Genomic DNA, 12594 nt, shown 5'->3' on the forward strand with positions numbered 1-12594 from the left:
CTGTTGCAGACCCCAAGGAGAGAGCACATCTAGCTGGGCTGCAACAGTAGGCACCAGCAGCCTGAAGCCCCCCTGTGACGGCCCCCACGGCAGAGGAGGGAATCCAAAGGGCCACTGTGGCTACGAGGAGGGGCCCAGGCCCAGTTAGCAACTGTGGACAGAGTTCCTGGTTGGTGCAGTATAAACAGCTGCTCCCCTACCGCAGCAGCTGAAACAAGTGAAAGGAGCAACTAAACTCTATCTCCATGTGGAGGCACAAATCAACAACATCAAGCAATATGAAAAAATACATTAAATCTCCAGAACAGAAAGAAAGTAACAAATACACAGAAAACAATCCCAAAGAAAATGAGATATATAACCTAAATGATGATGACTTCAAAACAGCCACCATTAAAATTCTCAATGAGTTAAGAGAGAATTCTGACTGACAACTCAACGAGTTCAGAAGCTATGTCACAAAAGAGTTTGATACGATAAAGAAGAACCAAACAGAAATATTGGAAATGAAGAACACAATAGAGGAGATTAAGAAAAATCTAGATGCACTGAACAGTAGGGCCGATAATATGGAGGAAAGAAGTAGCAATTTGGAAGATAGCAATATAGAATTGCTGCAGGCAGAGGAGGAGAGAGAAGCAAGACTAAAAAGAAATGAAGAAACTCTCCGAGAATTATCAGACACAATTAGGAGATGCAATGTAAGGATTATAGGTATACCAGAGAGAGAAGAGAAGGAGAAAGGGGCAGAAAGCCTATTCAAAGAAATAATGGCTGAGAACTTCCCAAATCTGGTGAGGGAGATGGATCTTCAGGTGACAGAAGCCAATAGATCTCTAAACTTTATCAATGCAAGAAGACCAACTCCACGGCATATAGTAGTGAAGCTAGCAAAAGTCAACGATAAGGAGAAAATACTAAGGACAGCCAGGCAAAAGAAACTAACCTACAAAGGAACCCCCATCAGGCTATCAGCAGATTTCTCAGCAGAAATTTTACAGGCTAGAAGAGAGTGGAATGATATATTCAAAAATCTGAAGGACAAAAATCTACAGCCGAGAATTCTCTACCCAGCGAAAATATCCTTCAAATACGATGGAGAAATAAAAACTTTCCAAGATAAACAAAAATTAAGGGAGTTCATTGCCACAAAACCTCCTCTTCAGGAAATCCTCAGGAAAACCCTCATTCCTGAAAAATCCAAAAAAGGAAAGGGGCTACAAAACCAAGAGCAGAGGAGATAAGTAGAAGGACAACAACAGAGAGTAGCAGCTCTACATCAGAACAGATTAAACCATGGGACGAGAAACAAAGGAAACTGAAGAAAACCGGAAAACAAGACACAAAATGGGAGTGGTAGGCCCCCACGTCTCAATAATCACTCTAAATGTAAATGGACTGAACTCCCCAATCAAAAGACACAGAGTGGCAGGATGGATCAAAGAACAAGATCCAACAATATGCTGCCTCCAGGAAACACACCTCAGCCCCAAAGACAAACACAGACTCAGAGTGAAGGGATGGAGAACAATACTCCAAGCTAATAATGAACAAAAGAAAGCAGGTGTCGCTATACTAATATCAGACAAGGTAGATTTCAAAGCAAAACAGATAAAGAAAGATAAAGAGGGACAGTATATAATGATAAAAGGGACTCTCCACCAAGAAGACATAACACTTATAAATATATATGCACCCAACACAGGAGCACCAAAATTTGTAAAGCAACTCTTAACAGAACTAAAAGAAGACATCAACAACAATACAATAATAGTAGGGGACCTCAACACACCATTAACACCAATGGACAGAACATCCAGACAGAAAATCAACAAGGAAATAATAGAATTAAATGAAAAATTAGACTAGATGGACTTAATAGATATATATAGAACACTTCATCCAAAAACAGCAGGATACACATTCTTCTCAAGTGCACATGGAACATTCTCAAGGATTGACCATATTTTGGGAACCAAAGCAAACATCAATAAATACAAGAGAGTTGAAATAATATCAAGCATCTTTTCTGATCATAATGCTATTAAACTAGAAATCAACTACAAGAATAAAGCAGAGAAAGGTGCAAAAATGTGGAGACTAAACAACACGCTTCTCAACAAACAATGGATCATTGAAGAAATTAAAGAAGAAATCAAATTTTATCTGGAGACTAATGAAAATGAGAACACGACATACCAAATCATTTGGGATGCAGCAAAAGCAGTCCTAAGAGGGAAATTCATCGCAATACAGGCTCACCTCACTAAACAAGAAAAAGCTCATATAAGCAACCTCAAACGACGCCTAACAGAACTAGAAAAAGAAGAACAAACAAAGCCCAGAGTCAGTAGAAGGAGGGAAATAATAAAAATAAGAGCAGAAATAAACGATACTGAAACAAAAAAGACAATAGAAAGGATCAATGAAACAAAGAGTTGGTTCTTCGAAAGAATTAACAAAATTGACAAACCCCTAGCCAGACTCACCAAGAAAAGAAGAGAGAAATCGCAAATTAATAAAATTAGGAATAACAGGGGAGAAATCACAACAGATACCAATGAAATACAAGAGATCATAAGAGAATACTATGAAAAACTATATGACAACAAATTGAACAACCTGGAAGAAATGGACAAATTCCTAGACTCCTACAATCTCCCCAAACTGAATCAGGAAGAAATGGAGAATCTGAATAGGCCAATCACAAGTAAGGAAATAGAAATGGTAATCAAAAACCTCCCCAAAAATAAGAGTCCAGGACCAGACGGCTTCTCTGGAGAATTCTACCAAAGATTCAAAGAAGACTTAATACCTATTCTCCTCAAACTGTTCCAGAAAATTGAGAAAGATGGAGAACTCCCTAACACATTCTATGAAGCCAACATCACTCTGACCCCCAAACCTGACAAGGACAACACAAAGAAGGAGAACTACAGGCCGATATCACTGATGAACATAGATGCAAAAATCCTTAACAAAATTTTGGCAAACCGATTACAGCAATACATCAAAAAGATTATACACCATGATCAAGTGGGATTTATACCAGGGACACAGGGATGGTTCAACATCCGCAAGTCAATCAACTTGATACACTACATCAACAAAATGAAAAACAAAAACCACATGATCATCTCAATAGATGCAGAGAAAGCATTCGACAAGATCCAACACCCATTTATGATAAAAACCCTCAGTAAAATGGGTATAGAAGGAAAGTACCTGAACATAATAAAGGCCATATATGATAGACCCACAGCCAACATCATACTCAATGGACAAAAACTGAAAGCCATCCCACTGAGGACAGGAACAAGACAAGGGTGCCCACTTTCACCACTCCTATTCAACATAGTACTGGAGGTGCTGGCCAGAGCAATTCGGCAGGAAAAAGAAATAAAAGGAATTCAAATAGGTAACGAAGAAGTAAAACTCTCGTTGTTTGCAGACAACATGATCTTATATATAGAAAACCCCAAAGAATCCACAGAAAAACTATTAGAAATAATCAACAACTACAGCAAAGTAGCAGGGTATAAAATTAACGTGCATAAATCAGTAGCATTTCTATACACTAACAATGAACTAACAGAAAAAGAACTCAAGAACTCAATCCCATTCACAATCGCAACGAAAAGAATAAAATACCTTGGGATAAACTTAACCAAGGAAGTGAAGGATCTATACAATGAAAACTACAAGACTTTCTTGAAAGAAATTGACGATGACATAAAGAGATGGAAAGACATTCCTTGCACATGGATTGGAAGAATAAACATAGTTAAAATGTCCATACTACCTAAAGCAATATACAGATTCAATGCTATCCCAATCAGAATCCCAAGAACATTCTTCACAGAAATTGAACAAACAATCCTAAAATTCATATGGGGCAACAAAAGACCGCGAATTGCTAAAGCAATCCTGAGCAAGAAAAACAAAGCCGGTGTAATCACAATCCCCGATTTCAAAACATACTACAAAGCTACAGTGATCAAAACAGCATGGTACTGGTACAAAAACAGGTCCACAGATCAATGGAACAGAATTGAAAGCCCAGAGATAAAACCACACATCTATGGACAGCTAATCTTCGATAAAGGAGCAGAGGGCCTACAATGGAGAAAAGAAAGTCTCTTCAACAAATGGTGCTGGGAAAACTGGACAGCCACATGCAAAAGATTGAAAATTGACCAGTCTTTTTCACCACACACCAAAATAAATTCAAAATGGATCAAAGACCTAAAGATTAGGCCTGAGACAATAAAGTCTTTTGGAAGAAAATATAGGCAGTACACTCTTTGACATCAGTTTCAAAAGAATCTTTTCGGACACTGTAACTCCTCAGTTGAGGGAAACAATAGAAAGAATAAACAAATGGGACTTCATCAGACTAAAGAGCTTCTTCAAGGCAAGGGAAAACAGGATTGAAACAAAACAACAGCTCACTAATTGGGAAAAAATATTTACAAGCCACTTATCCGACAAAGGGTTAATCTCCATAATATATAAAGAACTCACACTGCTTAACAACAAAAAAACAAACAACCCGATCAAAAAATGGGCAGAGGACATGAACAGACATTTCTCAAAAGAAGATATGAATATGGCCAATAGACACATGAAAAGATGTTCATCATCGCTAATCATCAGGGAAATGCAAATCAAAACTACACTAAGATATCACCTTACACCCGTTAGATTGGCAAAAACATCCAAAACCAAGAGTGACAAATGTTGGAGAGGTTGTGGAGAAAAAGGAACCCTCATACACTGTTGGTGGGAATGCAAACTGGTACAGCCACTATGGAAAACAGTATGGAGATTTCTCAAAAATTTAAAAATAGAAATACCCTATGACCCAGCCATCCCATTACTGGGTATCTATCCTAAGAACCTGATATCAGAAATCTCAAGAGTCCGTTGCACCCCTATGTTCATCGCAGCATTATTTACAATAGCCAAGACGTGGAACCAGCCTACATGCCCAGAAACTGATGATTGGATAAAGAAGATGTGGTATATATAGACAATGGAATACTACTCAGCCATAGAAAAAGACAACGTCGTCCCATTCGCATCAACATGGATGGACCTTGAGGGTATTATGTTAAGCGAAATAAGCCAGTCAGAGAAAGACGAACTCTATATGACTCCACTCATAGGTGGAAATTAGTATATTGATAAGGAGATCTGATCGGTGGTTACCAGGGAAAAGGGGGGGTGGGGGGAGGGCACAGAGGGGGAAGTGGTGTACCCACAACATGACTAACAAAAATGTACAACTGAAATCTCACAAGGTTGTAATCTATCATAACATTAATAAAAAAAAAAAAAAAACAAGTACCCATTCAATGCAACGCATTCACTGCAAAATATTTTCTTTCAAGGCAAAATGTTTCAGCAGGTCAAAAAGTACTATAACATAATTTAAAATAGCCTCAATCCCACTTCACGAAATTATATGACAAAAAAATTTCTTGTTATCTTAACTTCAATTTAAAGGAGTATTTTGTGACCATGATCACTTGTCAATGTTTATGCAAAAGATGCAGTGTGGCCAGTATATTCAAGTAATCCTGCAACTAGAAAGATAATGTCAAGAGAGAAAGTCCTTTTAAGATCTCCCCAAACTGCGAGAAATAGCTCACCAAACTTTCTAGCTCCTCATATTAGCTCCTTCAGGCTAGTTTCTTCATGGCTCACTAAGAAATCAACAATCTCCTGAAGACTAATTTAATTTCCAAGGTGCCTTGAAAAATGGTGTCCTGGGTAGCAGACACAAGCAATACAGTTACCAGAAAGATAATAATATGGTTACTCACCCATTACAAATTAGAAAATTGGCACTCTAAACCAGTACTGTCCAACAGAACTTACGGCAATAATGGAAATATTCCCTATCTGCACTGTCCAATAGGTAGCTGCTAGCCACATGGGGCTATTAAGCACCTGAAATGTGATTATGGTAACAGAGAACCTGAATTTTTAATTTTATTTAATTTTAATTAACAAAGTGCCACATGTGAATTATTGCTATTATCTTACACAGTACAGCTCTAGACTGTAAGTAACACTTTGAATTGATTGGCGCGAACCTAGTCTCAACATAGTAATTATTCCTGGATGAACTAAAAAAATCCAGTTCCTACTGCTATAAACCTGAGGTCTGGACCCTGGACCCAGAGTGACCCCACGCAGGCAACCCAAGGGTCAGCCTGAAACATCACCACATCTTACCACAACTTCACTGTAGCAAATGCTCACCCATACACACTGCTCAACATTCCCCAACCTATCTGTGTCACACAGAGAAAAAAGCATTTTTCATCTAGTCATTACTTTCTCTTTGCCTCCTCTTAATCAAATTGACAGAAACTAAAGCACATTCCGAAGGCATCAAGCAGAGCTGCTAAAATGAAAAGGAGACAGTGGAGGAGCATGCTTTTGCACTCACCTTTCATGTCTAAAGACACGGATTCAAATATAAATCAAACAGTAAAGCTTGGTAGTCACATCTCCAACCCCAGGTGGATATGCATCTTGGTCATAAAACTCTTACAATATGACAGCTGAGAAACGGAGCAGATGGGAACAACGGGCAAATTTGCTCAAGGAAGGCTCACAATCATTAAAAGGCTGGGTCACGGCTAATGAAAGTGTAATAAATGCCCCAGAAGTCTGGCCTTTGATTATTGTCACAAATCAATTCAAACAGAAAGATACTATATGAGTAAAAATTAATTAGGGAAGTTTAGATATGGGAAAGAGAAGACAATGAGGAAGATGGGGGGGAAAGAATATATTTTAATACATTTGTTTCTTCCTGTTCCTTACTAAGCCTAAGAAATCGAAGTTATAAAAAATAAGAACTAAACTGAAAACTATTCAGTTTTGTTTCCTTTTCTCACACTCATTTTTCTTCAAAGAAAAACTAGGCACGTTCACAAAATGCGTGAAATCGTTAGAGAGGTTAATTCTACTAAAATCCCTCCGAAAGGATTCGACTTTCAAAAAATGTTAAACCTAGAAATCAGGCTTTTAAACTTCAGTTATTCATACTGCAGTTATAACTCAACTTTCATAGCTGAGCAGTAAGTCAGAATAAAAATATTTAGTCCAGCTTGAGATTGAGGTTCTTTTCTTAATAATTATCTGACACCACTTTCCACAGGCCATTTAAATAGTCACTGCATTTTACAGTCTTCCTGTCCCATCATCCCCAGGCAGCCAAGACTGAAGCAGCTCTAGAACTGAACAAACTTTCTTACGTTGCGGTTTGAAAATTATCACTATGCTATTTATTTTGGCTCATGGGTATAATGCATGGTAACTCTGTGTTACTATTATTAAGATTTATGAGCACCTTTTTACTCTGAGGCCAACTGCCTTCTCAACAATTAGAAACAATCATAGTAAATTCACTAGCTAGAAAATCAAAGCGCAACAAGAAATAAACCATTCAGTTCTAACCACTTAAACCTCATCTGTTTGAATACTCATTTATTTTCTTAAAACGGCAGTGCGAGAAATATAAGTACGACATTTAAAATTTCTGTTCCTTTTGTATGAAAATGGAAACATGAATATACACACTCTTTTCCAGTTTTTAAAAGCATATTGTACCAAAAACAATTTTAAAATGTTTTGAGGAAGAGAATGATAATCTAACTGAACAAACTTTTCCATGTGGAACCAAAAAAATCAGAGGAGGAGGAGAAATGAGAGGGAAGGAGGAAGAAAGAGCTGTCGTGGCACAATTTTAAGAACAAAAACAAATATCAAAGTATAATCTTAAGTTAAGAACACAACAAATATCAAAGTATACTCTCTCCAGTCACTTAAGAAGTCAAGACCACAATAAATACCAAAGCACACTTTCTCTGGTAAAAGGCAAGGGCAACACCATGGTGTGGGGAAAGAAAGAGTTTCCAGGAAGTCAGTCTGAAAAGTTTAAGTAAAGAAGCAGGCACTAATCAAACAACAACAACATAAAGAACACCTAAGAGCACATCAGGCAGGCCCTGAATAACGCTTTACTCTCAGCACACGCAGCACAGGAAAAGGAATAACATGAACACAACACGTTCACAATTGCAAATTGATGACCACCTGTTTATTGTCTACTATACGAGATATATAGTACATTATCTCTAAAAATATATTTCTATAGTGATAACTAGAAAATCCAGGTAGACAAATAATCCCAATTATTTCTATTTCAGTACTCTTAGAATCACAGAATATAAACAGCCAAATAGGACCTCAGAAATCATCCATTCTAAACTTTTAATTTTACAGCCTTAGCAATTATTTTCCCTGAGTCAGTAGGATGGCCAAATCTGACTCATACTACAGTGCTCTCTTTTCTCACTGTAGAGTGCTTCCCAGCACCCAAGCTTCCAATTGCATCAAACCTAAGACATAATGTTAAAAGCACATTCTTCTTCAACAGCAGCAGGGATGTTACAGGTTCTGAAACCTCAACCACCATGACCAACAGAAAAGGATAAAACATATTAGCCCCCAGTGCCAAGAGATAAAAAGAGCTTCCTTCAAAGAGGGAGCAGTTCCTTCAACAATGCTTCAAACATGATGCATGTTCCCCTTAAGAAAAGTAATTACTGCTTTTGATGGTTTCTATATAGTCTCTTGGGAACATGAGACTAATGCAAGCTGTCACAGCATAGCAAGATCTGAAGTCTCCTCTCCACTCAGCTGCAAAAAGCACAATTCTATTAGGGGCAAAGAATTTTGAAACAAGCTCATCTCCAACTAGCTTCAGAAAGACTGTAAGATGCTTAGTCTCATTAATCTTTATTCCCGCTTTAAAGATTTAGAAACCAGTGCACAAAGACTTACTTGAAAACTGGTAACCACTCTAGGCAATAAAGACAGCATTTAAACTTTAATACCTAGCTCTTGAAAAAGCAGGACTCAACCTGTCATACTCTCCAATATAAAGAATTCAGACTGTTGATGATGACTGTTCCCGATGAACAAAAATGCTAAGAACGCTCCTTCCCAACTCTGCACATGCTTAGTCATTGTTCCTAGAGTTGCTCACGACCTCTGACAACTAAAAGAATAAATATGAACCATATAACTCTTTAAGGGGTTACTGTATCAATCATTAAAGACTTAATCATTATCAAGGCACATCTTTTTTCCTACCATAAAATTGAAAAGATAAAATTAAGAAATGTATACTGTACCATCATGCTACATTAAAAGCCAGAAGTCCAGTTGAAACAAATTCCAAAGACACATATACTGCTGTTTGAAAAATGTCATAGTCAGTTGTTATAAAAATTTATTTATTTATTTTTGAGGAAGGTTAGCCCTGAGCTAACATCTACTGCCAATCCTCCTCTTTGTGCTGAGGAAGACTGAGCCCGAGCTAACATCTGTGCCTATTTTCCTCTACTTTATATGTGAGACACCTGCCACGGCATACCTTGACAAGCAGTGCACAGGTCCGCACCCAGGATCCAAACCAGTGAACCCCGGGCTGCTGAAGTGGGACATGTGAATGTAACTGCTGTGCCACTGGGCTAGCCCCTATAAAAATTATTTATGAACCTTCCATAAAAAATAATTGACGGGCCAGCCCAGTGGTATAGTGGTTGGGTTCAGTGTGCTCTACTTGAGCAGCCGGGTTTGTGGGTTCAGTTCCCAGGCAGAGATCTACACCACTCATCAACCATGCTGCAGCAACCCACATACAAAATAGAGGAAGACTGGCACAGATGTTAGCTCAGGGCAAATCTTCCCCAGCAAAAAAAATAAATAAATACTTAAAAAAATAATAACAGTAATAATAATAATTGGGAAAAAACATTAGGAACATGTGAACAGATGCCTAAATAATCTGCTTAAGAAAGCAACAAAGTGGATAAATTGTCAACTACACAGTTTTATATTTCTTGACTGTGCCCATTCTCCTTCAAATCTGGAGTTTTATCCATAATGTGACTCATAATATTGGTTCTCAAAAACCATGTAAATCTTTTGCTTTGTCAACATATCTTCTTATGCTTGAGTTTTAACCTTTTTCACATTATAGTGACCCATAGGCTACAAATGAGCTGATTCTGATAAAATTTCTGTTAATATTCAAGGTTTATAAAAGTCACAGAGAATAAATTAAATGAAAATTCATCACTAAGAGAAACACTTAAAGAGAAGCTAGACATATGAAAAGCTTGAGAACTTTCCTATACTCCGTGTAATAATATAAACAAAACCTCAGAATGTGTAGCTGAAATGAAAATTAAATTTTATTTATTTAACTATGGAGAGGAAAGCTACCAATAGTAATTTGGTTTAAAAGTTTATTAGGTAGCTATGACATTTTTCCATAAAAGAGTAATACAAAATCACATACAATGAACTTGACAACAAAAATTTTACATTGAAACAGAAAGCCTAGCCAGCACAAGTACTTATTCCTTATAATTAAGATTTCTTCCATATGTAGCTTGAGATAAGCTGAAAAATACTTGGAAACAAAACTTTCTCCAGACATTAAAGAGTCAACCATACTAACAAGATTGCAAAGGAAACTTACATGTAAGAAGTAAAAGAAGTTTCTTAATAAAAGAATTGTAAAAGGATCTTTAAACAGTATCTAGCATAGTGCTTTGTGAATTGGTATTCACAAAATAAGCTATATTGTTGTGATTTAAGTACAGAGTTGAGCTGTTTTTGTATTTTTAAATGAAAACACTTCATTAAAATAATTTTGAAAGAAAAAGGTAATAACTCAGTCTGCTTACAAAAACGGGGGGAAGGGGTGTGAAGTGAGGGCAATTTAGACTAGCTAATAGTATAAAAACTTTTCACTTCTAAACAACCTAAAAATCTCTAGCATGTAACTGTTCTATCTATGTCAATAAAAAAAAGGTAGGTGGTCATCTTGAAAATATCACCAAAACATCCAGAATTTAAAATCTGACAGAATTCCAGAGACAAAAGGCTACAGCTATGAAACGTACAGAATAGGCAAACCCACAGAGAAAGTAGATTAGTAGCTACCAGGGGCTGGAAGGAGGAGGCAGTGGGGAGTGACTACTAACGGGTATACAGGAGTATTTTATGAAAGTGTTCTAAAACTAAATAGTGGTGATGACTGCATAACTCTGTGAATTCACTAAAACCCACTAAACTGTACACTTTCCAAAGGTGAACTTTATGGCACAGCCACACGTTGCTTAACGACGGGGATATGTTCTGAGAAACGCATCATTTGGCAATTTCGTCTTTGTGTGAACATCATAGCACGGACTAACACAAACCTAGATGTTGTAGCCTACTACAGACCTTGGCTATACGGTACTGATCTTATGGGACCACAGTCACATATGCGGTCTGTTGTTGACCAAAACATCGTTATGCAGCGTGTGACTGTATATGAGTCATATTCAATAAAACTATTATTAAAAAATTAAATTTAAATAAAAAAATAATCTGACAGAATTTATAACGTCATTCTATACTATAACAGACATCACTCAGAGCGTTCCGCCTGTTCCAATAGTCTCTTTTTTACCTTGGCAAGGCGGCTCATCTGATCTTCTGAGACAGTACTGCTTGTCCTGCCAGGAGTTTTTGTGGGTTCTGATCCATCTGCTTCTACATTAGGCCAGACTTTCAAGTCATGCATCCCTTGGCGAAACATGCTAGGCAAAAAAAAGAGAATGTTCAGAGTAGAAGTAAATTAATGCAGTTCATTACAGGAAATTTTAGATTCCTAAACAAAGAATTCTACACGAGTAAATGCATGTCTCTCTTGCCAAGCTTTAAGCCCCCAGTGGGTTGTGAAGCAATTAACTAAGCAACTAGAACCCATGTAATAGTGTTTTTCACAGGTCATTCTTTTCTCTTCCAAGCAGTTAGAACTATCATAGATTCTAAGGGTAGAGTGGAAGGAGAGAAGGATCCATCATAGACCATACACATTGCATCACTTTTACAGAGACCTTAATAATGGAGACCAAATTCCTACCCAATGGAAGAAGGCCACATTTACAACAACTGAAGCCAAAACTTAAATAATTACATAAGCGTCTTCTTTAAGTGACAATTCAGCATAGTTGACTGTAGAGTAAAACTGCCAGGGTTTCAATCTCAGTTGTGCTATCTATGACCTATGTGACATTGGGTAAGTGACTTATCTGTGCCTCAGTTTCCTAGTCCATTAAGTGAGATTATAAAGTGTATCTGTATCTCACAGGGTTGTTGGAAAAATTAAGTAAATTAGCAGAAGTAAAAAGCCCTTAGAATAGTGCCTGCCACATAATAAGTATTCAATAAATGTTAGCTATTATTATCCTTTTCACTAGGTACAGGTTGATTTGTCTCCTGTCTTCTTTTCCATAAGAAAGATGTCTAAAAGGAAATACAATAGTGGGTTTATATAAAAAAAAAAAGTCCCATGTCTACAAATCAGAAACTGAACATATAGTCAGAATTCAGTCTAAGCTTGATGATCCTGCTTTAAAGTGAAAGACTATTTAACATTTAGTGTCACATTTCCTTGAAAAAGCTACGAAAATGATCTAGAGTAAATGCCAAACACATTCATAAAGG

At 37.2% G+C, this 12594-nt stretch overlaps 1 protein-coding gene across 6 annotated transcripts in view; it reads right to left on the reverse strand.

Moving 5' to 3' along the window:
• Window positions 1-12594, reverse strand: part of PIK3C3 (phosphatidylinositol 3-kinase catalytic subunit type 3) — a 157756-nt gene that overhangs the window by 126845 nt on the left and 18317 nt on the right. For all 6 annotated transcript variants that reach the window (XM_014850180.3, XM_044774652.2, XM_070513135.1 and 3 more), the window contains one exon: window positions 11555-11684. In XM_014850180.3, coding sequence (XP_014705666.2) covers window positions 11555-11684 — 130 coding nt within the window. The remainder of the gene's footprint in view (window positions 1-11554; window positions 11685-12594) is intronic.

Source organism: Equus asinus, chromosome 7, assembly GCF_041296235.1.
Source record: "Equus asinus isolate D_3611 breed Donkey chromosome 7, EquAss-T2T_v2, whole genome shotgun sequence".
NCBI classification, from domain to species: Eukaryota; Metazoa; Chordata; class Mammalia; order Perissodactyla; family Equidae; genus Equus; species Equus asinus.